This window comes from Crocodylus siamensis, chromosome 9 (genome assembly GCF_052110815.1).
Source record: "Crocodylus siamensis isolate JL-2025a chromosome 9, ASM5211081v1, whole genome shotgun sequence".
NCBI classification, from domain to species: Eukaryota; Metazoa; Chordata; order Crocodylia; family Crocodylidae; genus Crocodylus; species Crocodylus siamensis.
This window is the reverse complement of record NC_143403.1, coordinates 28,537,324-28,564,324: the sequence shown is the minus strand read 5'-3', so window position 1 is coordinate 28,564,324 and position 27,001 is coordinate 28,537,324. Positions and strand designations below refer to the sequence as shown.

The window sequence follows — 27,001 nt, the reverse complement described above, 5'->3', positions numbered from 1 at the left end:
TCTCTGACTCCAACTCTTTCTTCCTACTCTGCCATTGTAACCCACCCAGTGAAAGGCATATACCACATAATATTTCTCCATGTGGCTTTATTTTGTCTTCTTATCCAAGTTATTATCCCTTTTGACTCAAGTATGCTAAATTCCAAGACTGTCTCAAGAAGAATGTCTTTGCAAACTTCTGTGAGGTTTTGTCCTGGTAATTCTTGCATTTCCATTGAAGACTTAACATCAGCATATCATCCTATACTTCAAAGTAGATATAAACTATACTTGTATCCATTTGTGTTTGAGGCTGGAATATACTAGTTTATGGTTCCCAAGATAAACTTTCATTGACACCTGTTTCACTAGAAACATTTGAATACCAGGAATCTCTTACTGGTATCTGAAATTTACCCAGAATAATACTTTATTTACAGTTTAAGCAAAATTAGAGAAGTTATAAAATTCTGATTGGAGAATACATTTTAATCTGATACTACTACTATTTTGAGATATCCAATATCTTTTTTATTGCCCTTTGTCTTGAAGAGTGCTATAAAGGACATCTACTTGCTATAATACTGTCACTAAGTTTGCAACAAATCTGAAGTACAAATCTGATTTTCCCACATAGCAAAATCTCACCCACAATTAGGGATTATTTTTCTGCATAGCTAACACTGTTGAAATCATCAGTGTACAAGGGTGTTTCAGAAAGTTAAGGCAATTTTGATGGAAAACCATTTTGTGTGTGATGATCATTTACTGCATCACATCACTTCTCTAGAGACATAAATGATGGGTATATATTTAGCAATGCTGCCATCAGCATTCCCTGCTACTGTTTAGTTTCCTCATTCAACGCACACAAAACAGTTATTTTAAAAAAAATGCCATTACTTTATGAAACACCCTCGCACATACTGAGTAAAAAATGAGATAGTCAGTAAAGAGCGCACTTTATCTATACTGTGGTCTACTATTGGCATAGCCTTACCAGTTCAAATATTCCTAATGTAGACAAACGTTTAATACTCACCATCATCTTTACAGTACAAAAACTTGTATCATGCATTACATTTCACAATTCTAAACAGAGTTAAAAGCTGTATACAGATAGTGTTTCATCTTTTAAGTGCAACCAACAGCAAGGTCTTTTTTTGACAAGTGTACAATGCTGCTGCTACATGATAGTTTAGAGCAAAATATGAAGAGTACTGTAACCAATACTACAGGAGAAACTTAGCTAGGTAGAATAGAACATCTTATGTTGAAAGCAGAATTCAGGGCAGTAGGTTTAGAACCTCATCTTTTATTAAGAAAGTACTATTGAATCTTTAATGCCACTAATATTAATGTCATCTTACTCACATTACTTCTTAGAAATTAACACCATACCTAGATATTGGTTCAGTTCAGGTCTCAAACACTAACACTATTCCCTATAGCACCTCTATTTTTTTAATTATTATTATTTTTTTTAGAAATAATCTCGTTTTCTTTACTTTGTGAGATGTAATAGGATTATATCCCAAGATGCTAAGGCTAAAATCATGTAAGATTTTCCTTTTTTTTTGGTCTACCTTTTAAATATCTGTTTTCTAACAAGAACCTTTGAAACAAACATAAAACTATTAGAACTGCAGTGAGATCTCCACGATGAAAACATGACAAGGAGAAGTTAAGTAAATTTGGTATGTACAGATGCATTTACAAGAGAAGAAACTGAAAATGCACTATCAAGTTCTGAAGACAGAATTCAAATGCGGAGGGCTAAGAGGAATGCTACTGATCTATACAAGTGATTAACAGACTCAAACAAGGCAGCACCAAGCAACTAGGGATGTTCAGAAGAACAGACTTAAATAAGCATTTAAAAGGTTATGTAGTATTTGAAAAGGAAACAGTTTGGCAAACACATAGATGTATCCCAGTCACGTAAATCTTCTGTCCTAATATCTTACTATGAAACAATATTATAAGTAGTTTTATTAACAATTTAAATGTCAAAGCGAGTCAATTTTCCAGTCACACTAGAAAAATTGTTATCCTGACTTCTTAACAACTTCAGTCTTCCTATGTATTGGTAATTTCGTTATAGCTTTACTTACCCTGATCAAAGGTTTAAATTTAATCTGTGTACAAATAAAATTATTTTCATACATCAAGGCTGACATCGTGGGTAGTCAAAGAATATGTTTAATAAAAAATAATTAAACTTCCATTTGCTCTATAGAACATCATAGAAAGTAATTCAATAAATTACAAATGACTTTTTAAGACGCTTGTTCAACTACAGAAAGCAAATTCAGACTACACAGAAAACAACTGGCAAATATTGCAAATGTCCAAAAGAAAACCTGGACTGAGACTTGGATCATGAAGCGTGAAACAAGGGATAGAAATACAAGGCAATAACAGCTAAAGTTCTTTTAATAACTACCAACACACACTTTATCATCACCTTGGATATCCTTTCAACTGTAACTTCAGTATTAGTGTAGTTCTACTGAGGTTTCCTTATAACCCTTAACTTTATACAACCATATTCCCATATTGTTTAGTTCACTGTGGGATGTATTTTCCTCTTCCAATTGATATTGATTAAAAATAAACCCGATATATTATGTTCAAGTCTATACCAGCCTTATTTGGAACTGTAATTGCCTTATTACATAGAAAGAGCATCACTAGAATGGTAACCAAACGCACTTGACCATGATTAGGAAAATACTTTATTTCATAAATCTGATATAAATTAGGTTTTAGCCACAAGATTAAGGATTTATTTTGTGGGGTAAGGGTGGGAAATGATGGTGTTGCTGAAATGCTCCATCAACAAACTAAGTTAATAATTGTGTTTGCAAAACTTTGGCTATCTTGTATATGCATTCTAGTTAAACAAAAGTGCTATATTACAAAAGGGCAAAAATATTAAATATGCAATACATCCTTCCATGATGAAGAACTGCTACCCCCTTCTCTTGGCAGGTTTTAATTTTCACTATTGCTAAGACACTGTATGAAGGGCCAAAAAAATCAAAATAGTATTTGTGGGAAAATACAGTAACCAGCACAATTCAAATGGTATTTGTATAATTGTAATACTGCTTCTATTCATGGGGTTATTTATTTTGCACACAGAAACTTATATTTTATTGGTAAAGTTCTTGGTAAAAAAACAACACAGTTTTGTTTACTGTACAAGCAAGCAACAGAACTATATCAAAATATACAGTTTTTTAAAATTCATCCCTTTGAAAAGCTTCTTCCATTATTCTAGTACCTGTATCTATTCTCTCTGAACACTTGTCTGTCCTTGACTACAAATGAAATAAACTAGAGTAAACTGAAATCTCAGTCAGTTTAAAACATACATAAGAAAGAATCTAGGCGTCTACCATGTCAGAGTAATAGCAGCTTCAGAAGAAGGAGGAATTGTATCACACATCAAATATTACATAGATTTGATATAGTAAAGTGTTCTAAGGATTTGGATTTAAACAGACGTCTTATGCGCCGTTATTATGGTTTCCATGAATAACTTGTCTTTCTTTACTATTCAAAGTGCTTTTTCTTAGTGGGCAACTCAGCATAATATATGAACTGATACCCTACCAATGATTTTGGGTTATATTTTATATTTAGTCAGATTTTAATCTGTAAAGATGTTAAAACTCAAAAAGAGTTAAAAACCATCTATATTTTTCTTTACCATTATCATCTGGTAATTTGAGGAGGTTTTATGACATAAAACACAAATAGAAATCTACAAAAACAAAGCAAACAAACAATTTTTACATGAATTATGCAGTGTTGAAAGGTCTTTTCAGTGGCACTTTACAATAGTTTGCCTTTTCTGAGTCTTGGGGATACTACTCCTCAACTGGGACATTTTGTTTCTGTGGAGGGAGCCCAAAACTTTGCAAGGTATAAACTAAATAGATCTATATGGTGCCAAGTAGGAAGAGATAGGACCATTTTTGTGTTAACTTCCCTTTACTGTTATCAAGAGAACACTAGTAATGAACAAAAATGGTCATCTCTCTCACCAGATTAACATGATCTCTTACAGGATGTGTTTAAAAACGAAACAAAACCTGAAAACAAGTATAGAAACCAATGTAAACTTCCTAAACTAACTCAGCTGAGGTAACAGGTAGCCAGTTTAATTGGCTGATTGGGAAAAAATTTCTCTCTTTTTTTTTTTTAAAAACACACTTGTACCTGAATTTGAAACAGCAGTGCATCACAACACTAGAGCATTTTCATGTAATTAAAGCAATGGATGGTGATGTAGATTCTACAGCTTTCATGACATTCATTAGCTGCCCAAATTATTGCTGAGTTTTGATCTGTAAATTATAAGTGTCAAGGAGGCTGTAAAACTATATTCAAATTAAATCAATAATATGCATAAAGTATTCTGTGTTCACTGCAAATATATTAAATATACAGCTCTTACTGAGCATTATTTTCATAAAATTAACCCCCCAACAAAATTATAATGCCTTTTGTTGTAATTTTACACCATTGTGTATTTGATAGTACATACAAGTTCAGAAACTTATGAACTTCAAGAAATATTACATGCAAAATGTCTCTGAAAGCAATTTGCACTTCTAAACAAATACTGAAATGTTCGGTCAGCAAATCATTGATGCACTCAACACTGGGTTATTTACAATGAAATAATTAAAGAATAAATTCAAAATCAGTTCATAATTTAAGTGCAGAGTCTGGGGTCAGTCTTCATCACTAGAATCCGAATCCTCAGATGAAGACGATGTACTATCAGATCCAGATGAAGCATCTGCTTTCTCTGAACCCTCATCTGTGCTGTTTTCATTATGAGAGTTTGGCTCTGTTCCCCCTTTGTCTTCCTGATCTCTAATCCTAGAATTTTCCTCCTTTTCCTCTGTAGGCTTGGCTGAGCCTGTGTCATTGTTTTCACTGTTCTGTACATCAAAAATATTAGATTGGGACAAAGCTGGGATATGGAGATTAAGGCCTGGAGTGAGAAGCATCCCTGGATAAAGTATATTGGACAAAAGTAAGGGGTTAAGAGCTAATGGGTTGGCAGCTGCAGCAGCAGAGGATGTTGAAGGAGAGCTTGATACAGAGTTTTCTCCACAATTGTCTTTGTTTTGGCTTTCTGTCCTTTCTTTCTTGCCATCTGCCTCCTTTGAGTCACTTCCCTTTTTATCCTCTGACACAGATTCTGTAGATTTAGTTAGAAGTCCTCCCATACCCAGCAAATTTGGTAATCCAGCCATCCCTGACAGTAGCATGGGGAACATAGCAGCCATATTCTTAGCTTCTCCTCCAGTAGTTAGGCCAGCAGGCATTCCCATTAATCCTGCAGTTACTTGCAGTGATTGTAAGTTTTGCAGGTTTTGTTGCAAGGCCTGAAGAGTAGGTAGATCCACTCCTGGAAGTAATCCATTGGCTAGGAAAGGGTTGACAGATATATTTGTTGCTGTTGTAGCTGCTGCTGCTGCTGTTGCTGTTGCCTTGGCAATCTCGCTTTTAGGCCGCCTTCCCCTCCTGCTTACTTCTTCTCGCACTACAGGCCCAGTGAGAATACGATCGAACATACCTTCCGGAAGAAACCCCTGAAACACAAACATTCTAAATTAATCTGAAAATTTAATGCCATAACACAAAGATAAAGATACAATGGTAAAAAAATAAAATAAATAAAAACTGTTCCAAGAACTTTTCTATTAACTGAATTTAGCACAGTAGTATAATTTATTAGGTAGATTTGCAACTGGTATGTGCTCCCAAAGTTATTCATAGCCCAAATCCTGCAATGAGACCTCACAGCCAGTCCCCTCTGCTCCCATGTAGAGCCTTACTGACTTGATGGGTACTTTCTGAAAGCACAGAGGATCATGTTTCCAGGCCTACAGGAAAATACAGAAGCCATCAAAATTCAAGATTTAATATGTAGTTTCATTCTGGAAATTTTCAATAAATGTTACTGTAATTTCCATATTACAATTATTTACTTACAAGTATACTTGTAATTGATTACAAAGATAACAGCTTGACTGACTAATGGGAAAAAATGTGAGTTGTGCGTAGAACAATAACATGTAACACTTGATTAAAACTTGTTAGTGTCTATTTTGCCTTGTTTTATCAAGCTGAATTTTATCTTGTTATATTCTCACGAGATACCAGAGACAAGCCCAAATAAACTGAAATGTTAGGGGAGGGTTTTGCTATAACTCTCTAAGTTCTGTCTAGTGATAATAAAGAACTCTAACTGCACGTTAATGTTCCCTTTAAAATTCAGTTCTACCTTGAAATTACCATAAAGACAACAAAAAATCACTTCTATTACGTCTCAGGTGATGTAAGTGAAGTGGGCTCATAGCACTGTCTTCAGAGCTTTTTGTGCAAAATAACTTCTCTCAAAACATCTAAAATGGCAGAAACGTCAGTAATATAGTAACTTTAATAATGAAAATCCAAACTTCTTGAGTCTTAAGGTAAGAACTGTATTAAGTGAGTGACACTTTCCATATCGATGTAGTGAAGAGAAGCCCTCAAATTTTGTTATTTTAATCTAAATTTTAACAGTCATTTTTTGTAAATTACAGAATTTGTGGTTTTGTTGTTGAAACAAACACATCTTAGATTATTCTTTTCTACCAGTCTGCTTACACAAATGGGCAAAGTTTAAATGGCTGCTTAAATCATTATCACGAATCTGTGTGTTTTACGTAAGAATTTGAAATATAGTCTTGAAGTTAATTAATCCTAGCCTAGAGAAAAACTATCCAATTGAGTCACTGGAAAAGGGGAATCCAGTTCCTTCCGTCACACTTTTGGCTGGTATCTCATACAGCAGAGCACCAAACAGGATTGCAATAATGATACTGAAGCAGGACAAACTTCTCCAAAACAGCACACACAGGAGACAGAAGCCATAAAAAACAGTAAAGTTTTAAAATTGGTTTATGTGATTTAGAAATCTATGATATATTTTGCAAAACATACAAGTGTCATTTTTGAAAAGCAGACTTTGGTGTTTTTGAAAACTTTGCTATCCCTACTTTTAAAGTCAGGCAGCTCTATAATAGTATTATATTCATTTAACTGAACAAGGGAAGATACCTGATCACAATTTTTCAATACATTAATGTCATCCCCCTACTGGAATCTCCCTAACAGTATAAAATTTTGGCCTAAAATATTATTAAAAATTAATCAAATAATACTATATAACTACAACACCACCACAGCTATTTTAATATTTTGTTTGCAAGTTTGACCAGTAGCCCTTAAATCAAATTTTCCATTGTTCTTGGGCAAGTAACTTTATTTTGAAAGTGCAATTAAAATCATCATTGTAGTATAAGAAGAATAAATCTGATTTTTCACTATTAGCTGATCGAGAGAAGCTTTTCTGAGAGCCTCAAAATCTGCATGAAACAGCTGCCAAACTGTAAAACTGAAACTGATATCTGTCTCTCCCACTGTATTTATATTATATTTTAAAAACCACAAGACTTCATATCATAGATCATGATAATTTGAACTCTGTAAATACTCACAGATTGTTTTACAACCTCTCCCCACTCAGGAGCTACTCCATATTCTGGATTTTCTTTTAAGAATCTGCATAAATCCTTCAATGGTGGGGCAAAAGCACCTCCCACCTAAAAGTTAAAAGGTTACATTTGTCAAGAAACGCACCTTGGGTTATGCTGGATTCTCCTGCTTTTATACCATAATTTCATTAGCATTTTTTCAAAAAAATTAAAATATCATCTAACAGCATTAAAAAGCAAAGCAGCAAGTCACATTTATCATTTCTTTCTGTCATAATATACTAAAATACATACTTTTAATTTGTACACATCAGTGGCCATCACACTTTCATACAGCAACTTCAATATCTGACAATCTGAATAATGTAAGATTTAGTATAAATGCCAGGATTCATTTTGCGTGACTGCTGAAATGGAATAGTGTTGTCCTGATAAAGAGCATATGAATAATAGCAGTCAGAGCTTTTAAAAGACAGTTCAAATTCTAGTTTTGTTTTTTTAAAATGTTTATTTTTTGCTGGGTGAATCAATGCTATTCTGTCATTCCTGCTGCTTGCTAAAGCCTGAATACTCTTTTCAGCACACACTACTTACTGTCTAAAAAGAAGTGCCATTTCTGGCAAAATGAACTTTCTCTTCTTGTATTTTCTCACAAAATAAGACTGAGTTAAGTTTGCTAGACAGCATGTACTTGAAAGATTTCCACCAATGCAAAAAGCAAAGGAATATGCATATAAGTCTCCCCAAATTCCTATCATCATCTCCCCTCCCCTGTTTTAACTCTATGCAATAGAGAGGGGTAGAAGCATCAGAACTTGGCCTTGGCCAGGCCTGAATGGAAGCAGCAGAGAGAAGAGATGTTCCATGTACCTTCCAATACAAGCCCCATTTTAAAATTCTTACTTCCCTAACCTCCACATAACTCTTAACCCTCTAACACAGGTCATCATCTCTTACTTGGCTCCCAGTTTTGCTGCTGAATGGAGACCTAAGAGAATCAGAAAGGGGATGAAGAGAAAAGCTGGAATAGTCAGGTCCCTGTCTCACTGTACCCTTGCACTCCACCTCTCTCTGGGCTCAACAATAGCTCAGGCCTTAAGCCTGCTTCTGGCAGGGCTCATGGCTATCGTGTGCCCCATAGGCGCTAATGGGATCTCCATAAACTGCTCTTTATAGTCCCAACCCAAACCACAGGCTTAAACGTAGTGTAAACATAATCCCCTGGGCTACAACATAACATAAAGGGATAACAGCCCACTGTCCCTTTCAGACTATAAACCGTCACTCATTAATATGGCATCCTAGGCTGCTGGTGAGTTCCCAGAGCCCCACTATTCCTGCAGGCAGCAAAATGGTCATATTTTTAAGGCGCTGGTCACCCTCCCCAGTGGTGCTCCCCCTCCCCCGCGGTTTTAAGCTTTTAAACTTTTAGCCTTTTAACTGCAAAGAAGACCGGTGAGTGCCAAGCATCAAGAAGACTTCTCTATCCATGTTTTATTAGTTGATGTCATCATCAGCAGCAGCAGAAGCGGCCAGCCTGGACCCGCCCCCTGCCAGGGCAGCTACTTCTGGACTGTCTCTGGAACCCCACATGGGGTCTGGAGGCCTTCATGCACTGCTGGCTGCTGTCTGATGGCGGCCCACAGCTATCAGCGGGCACCACCACGTACCTGAGGACATCAAATAGTCCCCTGCAGCTGCCAAGGGGAGACTCCCTTGCTAGCCCCAGCCTTGGGCTTGTATGTTCCCAGGGCCCTGCCTACTTCTGGTCAGCTGATTGCCTATAGGTGCCTGCTAATTATTCCATTAAGCTTGTTGCCCTGGAGACCTGCAGCTGCCCCTTAGCCTGTAGTGTTCCCTGGCTGAGCTATTATCTTAAAGAAACAACGCGCCCCAGGCTCTCTGTTGCAACATGTTTTGACATAAAATCTCTTAAAAGGTCTCCCTACAGAACTGAGGTACACAGCTGAATCTCAGATCCACAGCAATGCTCATCACTGCTCTGACCCCAAGGTCTCATTATAGTCACCTTGCATATTGTCATTTGCTTTCCCAAAAGCCCAGTTTAGTTTCTTCATACCTTTCCCAGGCTCTGATTAATCTTCTTACACAGCTACATTTTTGTTTGGCTCTCCCCAGTACAGTCTCCTGTTACTCTACTACACAGCTTTAAACACTTCACTTGTAGGGAATATAATGGTAAACCAGAAATGAATGTGGCAGTTTGAAAGCAAATCACATCCCGTTTAAGCTACTGCAGCAGTCAACGTTGTATTGGTGCACAACAACCTGTTGATTAATGAAGTTTTTTTCAAAGTGTGCCTGAAATGGAACCAGGAATTATTTACCATATCTAGAGTGTGGGGGGGACCATGGGTGCCGACTGAGAACTATTAAAAAAATGTGTGTAAAACCAGGCAAAGTTTCAAGGGGAATATTATTTTAAAGTGTTTCTTTTGCAAAACTGTGCAATCTTTTTGCTAAGACAGACTTAGAGAATGAAACCTTCTGAAAAAATGTGACAAATTAGGAGAGCAAAACAAAAGGATATGTCATGCTGTAAATTTGCATCTCACCACAGTTATAATTATAGAATCAACTGCTGACTAACACACTTCTCTATTTTGCTGAATCTTCCTCTCGGACTTAGCTGTCTTTGATTAAAGTACACACTTTATAAGAGATATTAAAAGAGCTATGATGGGTTATTCTTTTGACAGGTGACACCCAAAGGGCTAGTGAATGGTGCTCCTTGGTCTCTCCCAGGCAGCACTGAAGCAGCAACAACGTAGGGGGTCTCCTAATGCTAAACGATTACAACTTTCAGATGAAGTGATATTTAAAATTAGCATCTTGACCAGTCATGCTCTAGCAATATTTATAGAAGTAGAACTGTAAACTGGTTCTGGCCAAATTCTACTTGGGTAACCACAGTCTACCTCAAATTGATTTCAGTCAGGTAGGGCATTCTTTTTCTATCTTAAGAACAGCTGATCAATGCTTCTAGTAACTTTAGGCAGTTGTTAGACTGCAGTGTTAGGAGAAAAGGTTTCTATACATAGTCTATGATATCCTTGAGTTTCTTCTACAGGAAAAGGGCAATGTAACTGCAGTTGTACATAAATATTTTAATTTTAAAAATAGAAACCACTAATTGAAAGCACCCCAAAACTTAAAAAGCATTGGTTCTTGAGAAGGGGTCATATGATTTTACAATTTTAAAATTGCCTTGTGCCTTCTCTTTTATACCCTTCTAGAGTAAGAAGACCATTCACCAGCTAAAAGAAATCTTTAATTACTAGCAAATTGCCTGTCAAGAATGATGGGTGAGGATGTAGCCCTGTGTCCACTCCATCCTCGTCTGGGCAGGTTCCCCGCTTTCCCCCCTGCCACTTGGGGTTTGGCCCTGCTCCCCGCTTCGTTGGGCCTAGGCCTGCTCCTCCCCTCCCCCCCTGCCTGATGCGTCAGCCCTGGCTGGGCCCACTCCTCCTTGCCCCTGGCTGTTGCCATTGCTTCCAGGCAGCAGGGCCAAGGGGAAGCAAGGCCAGTAGCACTGGCCTTGCCTTGCCCCCCCCCGCTCTGCCACCACCACCCCCTGTCTGGAATGCTTATGGAGCACTCCGATTGCTTGTTTCAGATAACCAATCAGAGTGCGAATAAAGCCTTACAGACAGACAAAGGCTTTTATAATACTAGAATACTGTAAAATGTCTAGCTGGGCAAGAGGAGAACGTGTTGTGCTGGAATAGGCAGAGCTGCCCTGGGGCAGCTGCAAAAGCACCACTGACTGGAGAATGGATACTTTCACCTCTTGAGTTGGAGTGGGCTTTTTTCGCCAACCCCAGTTCTTGCAGTTGCTTGCTGCCTCATTCAGCCCATTCCAGCCCAGCATACTGCTCAAGTCTAACAGTTTCCCCTATATGCTCCTAGAAGTCTGTAACCATCTCAAATTCTACCTACATTTTTTTGTGCGAGTGACATGGCCTGTTTAATGATAGGCTGTTCAAATCACAAGGATGTTTGCATACAGACAGGAAGGAGTACTTGGATCTAGGGAGCCTACACAAAAACTATTTTCTCTTACTTTTAACCAAAGCAGGAGACAGCAGGACTAGACAAGCTTCTAAAAAATTCATTTTATGGAAATGTGCATGTTTTCCTTAAAAGTATAAGCATTAAATATTTGTGATTTGAAAACTTTTCCAACTTGACTCAATCCATTTTGAAAGCATTATATTTGTCTTTGTTAAGTCATGTGTGGCAGGGATGACATACCACCTTTCCAGAAAGGGTAATTCATTGTTCTAATATTAAAAAACCCTTACTCTGTCTGTCTGTAATACTTCACTTGCATTCTGATTGGTTGTCTGAAACAACTTATCAGAGTGCTCCAAGAGCATTCTGGACAGAAGGCGGTGATGCCGGTGTGGCAGAATGCCACCATGATGGCAGGGATGGAGCGACTACCAGTGGACTCACCCTCCCTGCAGGCAGTGGCACAGGGCGCTGGCCAAGGAAGATGGAGGGGACAGCGGGGCAAGGTGGAGGTCCCCTCCCCTCCCCCCTGGGAGACGGCAGTGGTGCAGGGTGGTGGTGCTCTGTACCCACCCACCCCTCCCCCTCATCATTTTTGACAGGCAATTGGCTAGTTCTTTAATAAAAAGGCTTTCACTGATCTGTAAAAGAACTATTGCATTAAATCATATTATTAAGAACATTCCCCTAACACATGTAAAAATATCCAGAGTATCTCCCACTTGGGACAGAATCAATCATACATACTCACTGTATTTACTCAAATATAAGACAAGGTCCCCCCAGATGGCATGGGGAAAAAAAGCCCCTTGTTTTATAGTCACATACTAGGAAACCTGTGGAGCCGTGTGGCTAGGTGGCAGGCAACCCCAGTACTTTAGCACCCCTGTACCCCAGTCAGCACCCTGTCACTGTCTCCACATACACTGTGTCACACCTAATTACTCTGCTGTAAGACAGTACTGTCCCTGATGGTACTATTTCACAGCAGAGTTAATTAATTTACTGTGCCCCAGTACCAGCGCACATGTAGACTATGACGCTTTACTGCAAAGCTAATACACCAACTCCACAGTAAAGCGCATGTTTACATGCACCCACTTTGTACTATATTTAAGTAGATGCTAAAGTGCCACTTAAAAGTGTTTAGGAATACCTGTGCTGAAACTTACAGCAGTTTAAAAAAAAAAAGTATAATGTAACAATTCTGCATGAGCTAAGTGTTTGGGTACTGTATGCAAACAGCTACAGTAACATTGAATTTCAAGGATATTATTTTCAAATTTGTTCTCACTTCCATGTGCTCAAGGAGATCATGCTCTGACAGTAAGGGGGTGGGGAAAGGCGCTACCTGACCCCCCCAGATGCATTTTTCCCTGTCATAGCAGTGGGAGGGAGACAAATTCAAGGCAAAACTTCCAATAATTATATTCTATACTTGGAAAATTATAACAAATTTATAAATTTTCCATGAATAGAATCTAATTTTTTTTTTGGGGGGTGGGAAATCATCTTGTATCAGAATCATCTTCTAATCAAGTAAATATGGTACTGCTTACAGAATACTTGGATGGTACATCCGGTAAAACAAAAAGATCCTAACAATTTGGGGGCATTAGCAGGACAAATATTTTTGGATGCCATTCATTCTATTGCACAGAACCATAACACAAGCCATGAATCATATGAATCACCTGAACCCTCAAAAAGGGACCACTTAAAGTTATTTCCAAATAATGAAAGTATAAAATGTAATGTAATTATAACACCTGCTATGCAGTAATAACCCACTAATGAAACTCATTTGACCCTTGATTCTGTTCAAGTACGTTTTCCAGTAAGTAAAACATGGCTCCAGTCTTTTTTTCTGCCTTTCCAAAATGCTTTGATCATTTAGAACACACTTGCTCAGGAATTACTACTATCTTCTGAAATCTCAGCTTAAAACTCAACTATTCATGAAATTAATCTCAGTCTAGACTGGTTGTATTTCAACTGTTTCTCCCCTTTGAACATGGAATTGAAGTAGTTAGTATTGAATAGGTCTTGTATCAGGGAGAATTTCACATAGTAGGGAACATATGATACAGTATATATGCAAGACAATTTCCACAGCATTTCTAGAATAATTCTGCAGCAACTTACTAAAATATTCCTATTATCCTTCATGCCCTATATATAAAAACTTAATATAGTAACATGCAATTGTATATGAAAGCTCTTTTAGAGAGACTAGTTCTTCGTATCACATAACTTATGTAATTGGACAACATAATGGCAGGCACAGAAAAGTGAATACCTTTCTAGCATTTCTTCTATTGATCAGCTGAACACGTTCTTCACCAGTGAGACTGTTAACATCCAATTTATTAGGGTTTCGACAACGATGTCTCTTTTGTTTGGGCCTCCCATCATGAAGCTGCATTCGCTGTCATAGAAGAATTTTTAAAAAATATTATTTTTAGACCTTTATTTAAAACTACTTCCAAAAGTAGTTTTGCAAGCACCTGCTTGTTTCTTCTTCTAAGACACCCTCTCATTTTCAGCTAATGCTTCATATTTTCAATAGTACACATAAGTTTAAGTTGCACAGCTAAACAAGATATATACTTTTTCCAAATAGTGTATAGATAAATCCTGTGGAATTTCTGTGTTCTATTTTTAGAATTTTAGTCATGTTCTTTCTAAATTAGTACAGTTAGAGTGTTATTTGGAGTAGTGATATTTATTGGGACGTAATGAGTACAAAACACTAGGTTTTAAGGGAGTTTAACTTACAGCAGACTCCAACATACCCCTACAGGCTGCACTACAATCCAGAAATTCTTTAGGGCCAAGTACTATAGATACTCGCTTGCTTTACGTGCACTTTCCTGTAGTGATTTGTAGGAGAGGTCTGTGCAGAGATACCCATATTGAGTCTATGGTACTCTTGTGGTAGAGAAATTCTTTCCCATTCCCTTCACATTAGGGGTGTTCAACCCCTGGCCAGTGGACCAGATCTCCAGTGCCTTGTCATCTGGCCTGTGAGGAGTGCCATGGACCACAGTCCTGCACACTGAATCTGGTATACAAGGCAACACAGGGTCCAATTCTGGTGTGCAGGGTCAGGCAGAGGTAGTCTGGGGGGCCTGATATCCATGTGCAGGTTCAGGTGGAGGTGGGTCAGCGTCTGATCCCAATGGAGGTGAGTTAGGGTTCTGGGGCCCCATTCCCCGTGTACAGGACCAGGCAAAGAAGGTACAAGGTCTCAGGCCCTTGATCCCCACATGCAGGGCTGCGCAAGGGTGTTGTGGTTCAGATCCAGGCAAGCAGGCCTGATTCCGGGTTGCAGGGTCCAGCCTTGCACCACTCATTTGGCCCAGAAGACCAAAAGGTTGAGTACCACTGTGTTGCAGGGCACTTCCGCGCCCCGCTCCTAGCAAGGTTATGAATTTAAGGGGGGAGGTGTGTCGCAGGGCACTGAAGTGCCTGCTTCTAAAGAAGGACAGGTGTGGGTTGCCGGGGCAACCACAGGGGTCAGCTGACCGGAAGAGGGCAGGGCATGGCCTATATAAACAGCCTAGGCTGAGGCCAAGCGGGCAGTTCCCCTCTGGCAGCTGAGAAAGAGCTCTGCGGGAGTAGAAGCTAGATGGCCTGACCAGCTTCAGTAGAGGACTCGGGGAGCAAGCTCTGGTAGGGTTTTGAAGGATGATTAGCCAGAGGGCTTAGAAATTGTGTTTTAGCCAATTTGGCGTGAAGTTTATGCGGTAGCCCAAGGGTGGGAGTTTTCTGTTTTGGTTGTTGTATAAGACTGGAGGACTAGGTGAGGTTGTAGGGGTAGGAGGAGGCCTCATGGGAGCTCCCCAGTAGCGTGGGGGTTCCTGGCGCTGGAGAGGGTGCCGCGTTTTGGGGGTTGCATAGACCCTGGCCCAGCGGGGCAGTGAAGTGTGGGGTGAGGAGCCCCAGTGCGAGTGAGCGACCCGGGAAGGCGGGTCTGGGGGCCAGGCATGGCTACGGCCACCTGAGCCTCGGTGGGGGTTGTAGACCCCGAGAAGGGTGTGCAATGACCCGAGCCCTGAGAAGGGGCACAGTGCATTGGGGGCCAGGCATGGCTATGGCCACCTGAGCCCCAAGGGTGAGAAGCCCCAGGGAGGGCGCACACAGGCCCCAGTGTGGGCGGGAATCACATGAGCAAGGCCCAGGGAGGGCGTGAGCGCAAGAATAGAAGCCCCAGGGAGGGCGATCGTATCGGGATAAGCCCCAAGGAGGGCATAACGGAAATAAGAAGCCCCGGAGAGGGCGAGAGCTCAGAGGCGAGCCCCAGAGAGGGCGAGCGTGACAAGACTACTCAACAACGTCCGGGACATCTGAGAGGCTTGGGGAGTGGTATTAGGGGTGGTAGGAGCCACACATAGCCCTGTGGCGGGAGTACACAGCATCACTGGTAGACAGGGTACCGGTGAGAGTACGCTAAGGGGTACCGTGTCCAAGGGGGTAAAAGGCAGCATCCCTTAATACTTTTGTCAACAAAGACGTGGTGGGTGAGAACGAGGGTGCAAGAGCACCCACTTGGCACGGTAGGGGGTGCCAGGAGAGATCATGGCCGCTCCTGGGACCCCGCACCGTGACACACTGCTTTACACCATCAGAGCAGTTAACGAACACAAGAAGTGGCAGACCAGCTGTTATGGGGGTTTTGCTACCTTGACACTTCTCAATTACTGACCACTTATTAATATTAGCTTGTTATACAAGTATAAAAACTGGAAGGTGTACGTGTACTGACTTCAATTTTACTACTTCTAGTTGGTTGGCCAAAATGTACATTCAGGGAAATGCTATTGAAGCAGAATGGCTGCTAAGTCACCACCACAAAAGGCCATGCATTCATGTTTACTGTAATGTAGTTAAATATTAGCATAACAGCAATTCCATAGTTAGTTAAACTGACAATTATAAAAGAGAACAACTTTCTCTGATACTACTTTCCCTATTACACAGTGTAAAGTGCAAAGTATACACAGCTTGGTACTGCAGGAAAGTGTGCAGTTAAAGAAGCTTTCTTTTCATTGTTCACCAGCCTACTGGCATGTAGTTTTTTGACAAAACTGAAAACTAAGCTAATTGACACATAGTTCAAGGACAGAACAGCTGTTGAAATAAATAGTAATTATAACATGTATTTAGCCAAGTTGAGAAGTAGAACATCCTAACCCAGAGCCCAGCAACTCTTGTTTCAAACAAACAGCATAATACCTGAAAAGTACAGATGTGGGACAAGAAAAACTATTCACAAATTCTGGTTGAATCAGCATAGCCTTGGTTAAAAAAAAAAAAAAAAGCCACAAAAAAACAACCCCACCTCCCAAACCCCTCCCAACAGATATATCTACTAAAATGTTTTGACTTTTTATTTTGAAACAAAGTTCAAATAACATATTCAGCTAAATAAGTAAAAAAGATTAAATCAAATGTGTTTAATTCAGAACAGTGTTATTTTTTCCTTGGGTGCTTCGTATTTGTTAAGAAAACTAACTTTTTTGCTATGGATCAATCGAACATTTTTTTCTTTTGGCCACCATTTCCTTTCAGAAAATTAATTATTCTAGCAGATTTGCTGTAAGTTTCTTCAACTTGTACAGGTTTATAAGCATGACAGGGTTAAAAAGGATTGGCCTGAGATAAACCAGTCATGCAAAAGAGGAACAGAACCAAGGGCTGATGGAAGTGGAATAGAGTGAAGATTAATTATTTCAAATTCTTCTGAAAATGAAATATTAGCATTTCATTGAAAGTTTACCAGATCTATAGGTGTCCATGAAGAGATAAAAGGAACAACAAAAGTCTGCTGTGATGCTTCTATTTCCTGCTTTTTTTGGATTAATAAAGCTTCAAAAAAGGGTAATGCATCTTGCCACTGATTACTTTTTCTTTTTTATAATATACTATACCTAGGAATTAGGTAAAGCATACAAATTGTATGTGAAGGGGTTGAGAGAGAAACCAGGAGATCCCACCCTTATTATTTGAGAACAAGTTGAGCAAAAGAAATTATATATAGTGTATATTACAAATTTAAAATATAACATACTAACATAGAATGAGACCTGCCATTGAATTAACCCGGAATTAAAAAGAATACTCACAGGAATAAAAGCTCCTAAATCTTCAACATAGCTAGGATGTTCCTTGAGCCATTTTTCTAAATCCTTCCTTTTTGGTGCATCATCACCTGCAAGCCTTGTCCCATCCTTCAGGTTAATAACAGGAACTGGACTTTCTTCATCAAGTAAACTTTGGGACTGGGCAAATGTAAGTGTTGGGTTTATTCCTGGAGCAATTTGAGAGGTGTTAATTCCTGGACTAACCTGTAGAAAGAAAAAGGGTTCTGAGAAATATTCAAGGTACTGCAATAAATCTCAATGAATTCATGAAGCAAGTGAAAATTAGTACTGTTTTATATGTATTACTCTGCTAAATATGAAAGTCCAGATCCTGCAAAGACTTATTATTTAGGCATGTTAAGTCAAGCATGTGAATATTTGATACCTACAGGAAATTTTTTTAAACAAAATCCACAAGCCTTAAACTGTGCCACTGTGTAATACACAGTATGATCAGATTCAGTAACTAATGTGTGCAGTAAATAAGTGGAAGGAAATGCTATTTTTAAGAGTTGCTAAGAAGTTTTTAGTTTGTTAAAACATACTACTAATTCAATTTTGAAAAAGAACCACATGCATTTTGTTTCTTTAGGGATATTACAAATATAAATTTTGCATTTATTTTCAAATTTTACCAGTTATATTTAAATTATTATCATCTTAGAGTGACCAATTTCAGCTGAATCACTTATAAAATAAAATATAACAAACGTTTGGCCATACTGAACAACAACTATACTGAACTAAGACATTCACAGTTAAATGGAGCTTATATTTTGGATATAGAATGAGATTTACTTACGTGATTAGGTTGTTTATTTCTGTTTATAAAGAGGATATCAACGCCCTCCACATTCTTCCTCCTTCCTCTCCTCTTTTTCACTACAGGCTGGCTGTCAGCTATTACTCCATTAGCACTAGCTGTTAACAGATTGGAAGTACCTAATCAAATATAAGATGCAATAAAATTAACAAGTCAAAAGCTTGTTTTTCTATATATAATCAGAAACACATTCAGTTAAATAAAAGTTCATAAAAACTTTGGAATTCAGGCTAGTTTATAGATTTTTATATGTAGAAATTATCCAATGGACAGAGGAAAAGTCTAACAAGTACTGAAAAATAAGAGAAATCCATTCACTATAGTAGCAACTAAAACAGCAAAACATAATATTTAATATAACTTCCCCCCACACTGTTACATGGAAAGAAATTTAATTTGAATGGATTTATTTTTGTTTTTAGAACAGAACCAACCAAAGTGGCCCGGATCTGTGAAAATTATCATTCAGCTCGTAGCAGGATCATGATTAGCTAACAGCAGTTTTTAATTTTCATGAAAAAAATACAGTAAAACCTGTGCTAACCAGCATGTTAGTAACTGCCATTTCTATTAACTGGAATTTCTGGCCAGCCAGCTGGATGTGGTGGCGGGGGGACGACGACATGACAGGGGACGGGGAGGAAGCTTGCACGCTGTTGCCACCCACCACTGCTACCAATCCATGTCCGGCTGCCCCCACCTGCACCACATCCAGCTGAAAACCCTTGCCTCAGGTAACCAGGATTTTTATATAACCAGCGTGCCACGTTCCCCACTTATGCTGGTTAACACATCTTTTACTGTATTTTCATTTTTTTGCCCTTTGATATTTTTTTCCTTTTTAATATCCTTAGGGGAACAACCTGCCTCCCCATAGTTTGAGAGAGAGATCAACACATGGTAAAATGTTACCTTTTATGCACACAGAAATGCAGTCTCCTTGTTCTATGATCGGAGACAACACCATTCATCTGACACTGGTGTAGAGGCAGGTTGTTAGCCTCTTGTTCTTTGTCAGGCCCTCACAGATTGACTATGGGGACACTGGGCAATTTTACACGTGTTCCCAGGTGCTTTAATTAGCAAGCTGTGCTAATTAAAAGCACCTGTGCACCACATGCATCAGTGTTGCTGTGCATCCCTGCACTGAAAAGGGTGGCAGGGCACCTTGAACTGAAGTTAATCAGATGTGTTTTATTTCAAAGCACCCCGCCACGATTTTGTCAGCACAGAGACACACGGTGACACTGATACACATGACATGCAAGGTTGCCAATGGGCCATTTTTCCAGCATGGGTATTCCCCTGAAACAAGTAGTAGTGGCACAACTGTGTGCCGCTGCTATTTGTCCTCAGGGAAAGGTATGTGCACACTCATCTGGATGCTCTCTAAGGATGCGTCCAGACGAGCACACACGTGCCTCTAGCAACAGCTCAAAGCCCTGAGACACTGCAAGAGGCACGTGCGGGAACAAAAAAGTGTTCCTCATGCTGCAAAATTAGACGCTTGGATATCCAGGGGTCAGAAAATACCCCGGGCAAAAAAAGTGGGGCAGGGCATGATCCAGGACTGTGCCCTGAGCCAACCAGAGGCTCGGGTCTTCTACAGCCAGCCAGAGCATCTCTGTGGCTGGTCCTCACCCTGGTCCTGAAGCACACTGGCTGCCCATGCAGCATGCCAGCTACAGGGAGCTGGACCCAGGCTTCATGGTAAATAGGGGAGTCTGGAGGGGGGGAGGGGACCACAGGGGGACTCCCAAGCCCCCTCGACTGCTGCTCCGCTCAGCCCCAGCTCCAGCTGATTCCTGCAGTGCCCCCGATCACTGTCTTGCCCAGCCCTAGCATCCCTGCAATTAAAAAAAAAAAAGCCCCATACTCACCAGCAGTAGCAGCTGCCATAGGGGTCACCGGGGCGTCCTGGCAGAGCCCTCCCCACCCCCCCCCAGCACAGGGCAGCAGGGACTGGCCCTGGCCACCTGGCACCCACACTGCCACATTGCATGAGTGCAGCCCAGGTTGGCAGGGGGCTGTGTGGCTCCATGCACTGTCAGGCAGCTGGGGCCACTCAGGATGAGCGGTGCCGGGCCCTGGGTGACAGCCAGTGGCCCCAGCTCCCTGACAGTGTGCAGATCCATGGGACAGCGATTTGGCGGGCTTGGGGAACAAGTGGAGCCACAACTGGGGGGCCCACCCCGCTCCTCCAGTGACTGCTACTGCCAATGAGTGCAGGTTCTTTTGTTTGTTTTAAGTGCCAGGAGGCTGAGACTGGGTGGGGCAGCCATCAGGAGCCTGGGGGTGCAAGCAGGGGGTGGGGCTAGGCAGGGCAGCAATCGAGGGGGCTGGAGGAAGAAGTGGGGGTGGGGTATGTCAGCCCTGCAGGGGGGATAGCCCCTCTGGGGGCCATGTGGCCCCTGTTGGGGGGGCTGTAGCCCGTTGGGGGGGCAGCCCGTTAGCTGTGTGGGGGACAGGGGATCCATCCCTCCTGAGCAGCTCCCCTCACAGTCCCCTTATGATCCACCCATACCTACTCATGCACCCCAAGGCCCCCCATAGCCACCTACATTCCTCCACCCCTCTTCCTACCCCGCTCATGCAAACCCCATATCCCCCCAGCACACACCCTGTATGCCCAGGTGCCAGACAGGATGAGACCTGCTGGCAGGAGCTGTGGCTGCAGGGACAGCTGTCCCCACATCCTGGTTAGTGAAGGGGTTCTGAGAGAGCTCTAACTGCTCTACGGTAAGAAAAGCAAAAGGCAAACAGCAAAATATATACATATTTAGAAGTCATTTTATTATGATGATAGAGACACTAGTAGGTTTCCAAATTGTTTTAACACTGTAGATATATCAATAAAACACTGCCCAACTGATCGCTGTCTCTCTCTATATAGTGTTCTTTTGTTTTAATTGTGGAGGAACATGGATTTCGGGGTATTTTACAGTGTGACTTTGGGATTTTTTTTATTACAGATTTTTCAGTTTTCAAACAGGGAAGACCAGAATTCCTGCCAGGGAGGCAAGTGGCAGGACTCAAGCAGAGGAGCCTGCTCAGAGCTGGCACCTTGGACCCAGCTGGAGGTGGCTGACCTCCTGGCCAACTGGAGCCCGGAGGACATGCTTTGACAGTTCAAAGCAAGCCACCACACTGGGAATATCTTCCAAGCGACAGCTGCCCAGATGGCCAGGCAGGGGAACACATGGCAGTAGTGCCACACAAAGGCCAACTCTGCAACCACAGTCCACTGGCAGCTGACCCAGGGGGGCAAATGTCTCTACTGGCTATGCAGTCCCCATCTGGCAGATGCATATGCCTGCATATATAGATGCACCTTACGTGTTTATTTCAGTGATTCTCAAACAGGGTGTGGCAATATTGGCACTGTTATGAGCGTAAACACCTAGGCTGGAGCAGACATTACACAAACTGGTTTAAGTAATCAGAAACTGGTTTAAATCTGTAACAGAACAGAACTTCACTGCACATAAACCAGTCTGAAAGTGGCTGAAACCAGTTCAGATAAACCTGGTTGAATGCAGTATCAGACTTAATTGATTTGGCTCAAGCTGGTTTATGCAATGTCTGTCCTAGAACTTTTCCTGGTTTGACTTAAACCAGAGTCCCCCAGCACCCTGGCATGCTTTCTGGGCCGGGCAGCGCCCTCTTCCAGAGAGCTGGGCTGGCCCCTCCCCTGTGCTCCCTGGCTGCAGCTCTGGCAGAGACTGCACGTACAGCGGGGTCTGCCTGGCTTCCTTCTGCTCCCCCTCTTCTCCCTTACCACCGCCTGCTGAAGCAGGGACTCCCTCTCCCCTCTGGCTTACATAGACACCTCACAGCATTGGCTAGCATACCACATGCTGTCTACAGTCTGTGCTGTAGGAAATGGGACAAAGGCAAATAGCAGTGCCTGCTTAGGGCTTTTTGGAGCTTTTAGGGCTGGTAATGTCCCTCTGTTCCTTCCTTGGAAAAGCTGTTTAAGAAGAGCTTGAACTAATGAAGAGAGGCTGCTGTTTTCTAAATGAGCTGACAAACACTGGATTAGGGGTGATAAACACCGTGTTAGCAACTCCCTCCTGGGCTGTTGGGGGAAGGGGAGGAAGGAAACCCTTCCCTAATCAGAGCATTTTGCTGGGGCCTGGCCACACCCCACCTCTGCTCAGCACTGTGAAAGGGTGGGAGGGCTGCTCTAGCACCCCCGGGCTTCTAGCCTGAGCCACTACTGGCATGTGCCTGCACTTTTTCAATCCAGGGGGGATGCTCATGCAGTTACAAACCGGTTTAGCCTAGCCAGGTTAGATTAACCTGCAAAGATTGAAACAATTCAGGCTTAGCCTTTTTGAATGTCTGTCCCTAGCCCTAAACATGATTCAGAAGATAAACTCAGAGATTTCAAGTAGGAATCCAGAGTGTCAAAGCCATTCTGACCTACTGTGCTTCCCAGTTTTTTGCAACTAAGAACTGCTCTATTATTTTTTGTAATCAAGAACTGAGTAAATGCCTAAAGTTGGCATTTTCTGAGTGCCTTAAGTCCAATAAAGGTGAGAACTACTTGTCTATTTTATGCTTACTTTTCATAAGGACTACTGCCTAATAGATTACAAAGTCTCCATAAAACCCATTAATAACTGAAACACAGGAGACTATAAACACAGTTTTAGTAGGTTTTTAAACAAATTATAATGTGGGGGGTAAATCGTATCATTTTAGAAATAACCAAATGAATACATATTCAGAGCAAATATCTCCATTCTTGATGCATCTATTAATAAGTATATTTCAGAACATTCAATTTACAATTAATATTTCAATTTATTAATAAACCTTTTAAAGACTGCACAGATGCACGCGGATCTCAAAATGCATTTATGATCATGAGATCATAGTGATGCCAAAACAGTTGTGACAACTGAGCAAGAAGAACAAGATGACAATAGAATATAAATGTATAAAAATGTTTTTACTCTAGCACAGAATCGTAGTATAATAGGGCTGGCAGGGACCATAGGTCATTTAATCCACCACCCCCTTTTCAAATTAGGATCATTAGTGGGTAAAATATCCCAGACAAAAGTTCATCCACTTGCAGTGGAAGAAAAGTTCATCCACTGCCACAAAAGATTTCACAACCTTTGTATGTAATCAGTACCAGTGCTTAATCACCCTCATTGTTAGAAATTTTTTCATAACAGCTCATCAGAATTTATTTATTGTAATTTATTCTTATTAAGTCCCTTTGAAAAATGAATCAGTCTCCCCCATCATCTTTTTAATAACCTTTTTTGTACTGGAAGACTGTTATCAAAGACTCCCTCCCTCAGTCTTGCCTTCTCTTAAATTTTCTAGAACTCTAATAATTTTTGTTGTTCTGCTCTAGACTCTGACTTTTCCATATCTTTCCTGAAGTGCAGAGCCTGCAAATGGACACAATACTTCATGAGGTGTGACTTGTGCTGAACAGCATGGAAGAATCGTTTCTTGTGACTTACATGTAACACTCCTGTTAACACATTCTAGCATGCTGTTTGAGTTTTGGTTTTTATTTTTAATAAACTGTATATTAAGTAACAGTCTGATTATGGCCCACTATGACCCCCATTCCCTACAGTCCTGCCATCTAGTTAGCTGTTCCCCAATTTATATTTGTGCATTTGTTCTCCTTTAAGTATATTACTTCATATTTTCCTTTATTGAATTTCATCCTATTTACGACTTTTTCCAAATGATTGGTCATTTTAATAGAATCCTAATCCTGTCCAAAAAAGTTCTGGCTACCACACGCAGCTTTGTCATCTGCAAATTTAAAGGTACATTTAATTCTATCTTCCATATTATTAATGAAGATATTGAAGTGTAGTGGACTCAGAACAAATCCCCTTGTTTGTCCTCCCCATTTGACAATTAGATGCTGTTGAGGTCTGTTTGAGCACCAGTATACAATCGGCTATGCATCCATCTTAACATGATTATGTCTAGATTGTATTTCTTTATCTTACCAATGAATGTTGTGGGAGACAGCATCAAAAGACTTACTAAAATTGCAGTATATCACATATATGGTTCTCCACACATCCACAAAACTTATCAACCTAATTTGCTTCTGTGACAAGGTAAGGCATGACTTGGACTTGACAAAACAATGTTTGTCATTACATACCTCCTTGTTATTTTCTAGATGCTACCTAATTGATTGATTATGCATGTACTCCGCAGAATGTACAAATAACCTTTGATATTAAATGGCTTTCAAAACTATCATTAAAAACAGGCCCCTAAACAAATATCTGAATCTAAATTTCAAATATTTGGATTAAAATCTGAAATGTTAATCTAAAATTAATCTCTATAATTATTATATGCATACTCTGTGTGACGCATACGATTTTGTTCATTAAGTTTGTTATTAAAATTAAACTATCAAAGCATAAATCTTTCTAGGCTACCATCCTTTATAATAGATCACAAAGATAGTACATGGTAGACAAAAGTATAATAGTTTTTGGTTTGCGTTGACTTGCAACATACAATGTCTTTTGATCAGTGATCATTAAAGTAAACTATTACTTTTATAAATTACATTTACCTGAATCTGGCAAGGATTTAGGGAAATTGACAAGGCTGGTCTCTGACGCATTCTGGAGTTCACGAAGCCGAGCCAGGTATTGCTGCTGTCCTAACGTGCCTTCTTCGCTCTCAAATGGCCTTTTCTGAGAAAGCCCCTGCTTCTGAAAAGTCAATTTCAAACCACCTTCCTGTTAAATAAATCCCAGGGTTAGAAGATCCGCTTCTGAAACAGATAAGGCCACTTCATAATTCAGGATTCTCTCACTCACAGTTACTCCAGAAGGGTTGAGACAGAATAAGACCACACAAGACCTTAATCAAGCCTTGCTTTTCTTTCAAGATACCAATCTAGCTGAAAATTGTATGGGACCACTTCTATTAATATAGATTTTTCAACAAATGTGACATCTTAACTGAAAAATCTAGGCATTGAACAATATGCCTGTTTCCCTAAACTCATTCTTTGTGAATCCAAGATCCATTTAGTAGAGTTTTCATCCATTTGTATGTGTTACCAATATGTTTTAAATGTCACATATACTTTGAAGTTTCTGTTTTGTATGTGAAACTGGGAAACTAGTTTTTTTTATGCCTCATGATTTTATACAGTGCTAATTAGAGTTGGGAATGTTCTAATGTTCAAAAAAGCCAACCATAATGGAGATAACCATTGCTGTTACCCAGTTAGAAACTGCACACAACAGTGTTGGAGGAAGCATCTGAACAGCAAAATTTCAGCAGGGCAGAGGGAAAAAAAAAAAGTAATGGTGGTCCCCCTAGTAGGATAGGCAAATTTAGAGTAATAAATGCCCAAAAGAAACAGATCCAAATACCCACAAACAAGTGTGTAAAGGAAGTAAGAGTGAGAGCAGGCAGCCACTTGCAGATAAAGCATGCTGCACCCCGCAATCGCAATCAGGTCCTAGGGCAATAAAAATAAACATACGTCATTGATTTTCACTGTAAACTCCTTTTCTCGTACATGCTTCTTCACCTTTGACATCTGTGGTGACTGATCACGTTCTTCTTTAACACCTGCACTTGGAGGTGTAGGTACACTGGGTTCACTGTAGTCTGCAGCTGCACCCGGGCTGTCCAGAAGTTTGGTTGTATAGAAAGATGCCACCGTATTGTTGTCATAACTTCTTCTTGCTGAAGGCCATTTACCTTTCAATACTGTTTGACAAATACTGTCTAGCCGGTTAATCATAACTCGATCCTAAAAAAACAAGGAAAAGATTTTACAAGGGTATTGCTTATGACATGCGAATATGCTGCCATTCAAAATGAAAAGAAATCTTATTTTTCTCAAAATCTGAGAAGGGACAATGTCAATATTATTGGCACTGTACTTGGATTCAAGGAGGTGAGGATTCCATTCTTGGCTGACCACAGACCTATTGTTTTGATTTAAAGTAAGCCACCTAATCTGTATGTCCCACTCAGACATTTAACAAAACACATTTCTCGCACATACAAGCCCTCACACCCTGTAAATACATAAGACACATACTCCCATTGATTTTACTGGGCCTACACAGAATTGTAAACAATGCAGAACTGTTCGTAGGGTTTGGCCGTAATTCTTTAAAACTGTTGCTCGCTATATATTTTCAGAATACCTAGCATAATATGCCTCTGACATGGGCTGAGGTGTTCTAGGTTCTATTTGTAACACATTCAAAAATAAGGATGCTTTTCACAATTTTTTAAGTGACTGAATCTTTAATATTTCTGATTCAGATATTTCAGGAGCCAACCCAGCAAAGCACCAAGCACATCCTTAACTTTACACACCATTGATCCTACTGAAGTCAAGCTAATACATAAACACTGTATACTGAATCACTCTGATAACATGTCTGGGAATCTTTTAAATCTTCATCATT

At 40.3% G+C, this 27,001-nt stretch overlaps 1 protein-coding gene across 14 annotated transcripts in view; it reads right to left on the bottom strand.

Moving 5' to 3' along the window:
* Positions 1-2,158: 2,158 nt before the first annotated feature.
* Positions 2,159-27,001, bottom strand: part of CHD9 (chromodomain helicase DNA binding protein 9) — a 204,980-nt gene continuing 180,137 nt past the window's right edge. For 9 of the 14 annotated variants that reach the window (XM_090061866.1, XM_090061870.1, XM_090061878.1 and 6 more), the window contains 7 exons: positions 26,059-26,331; positions 25,132-25,300; positions 18,531-18,670; positions 17,711-17,932; positions 13,882-14,010; positions 7,551-7,655; positions 2,159-5,597 (listed from right to left, as the gene is read on the bottom strand). In XM_090061866.1, the coding sequence (XP_089917992.1) occupies positions 4,728-5,597; positions 7,551-7,655; positions 13,882-14,010; positions 17,711-17,932; positions 18,531-18,670; positions 25,132-25,300; positions 26,059-26,331 (1,908 nt within the window). In that variant the 3' untranslated portion in view covers positions 2,159-4,727. The remainder of the gene's footprint in view (positions 5,598-7,550; positions 7,656-13,881; positions 14,011-17,710; positions 17,933-18,530; positions 18,671-25,131; positions 25,301-26,058; positions 26,332-27,001) is intronic. The other 5 variants (XM_090061872.1, XM_090061873.1, XM_090061877.1 and 2 more) reach the window with 3 other exon arrangements.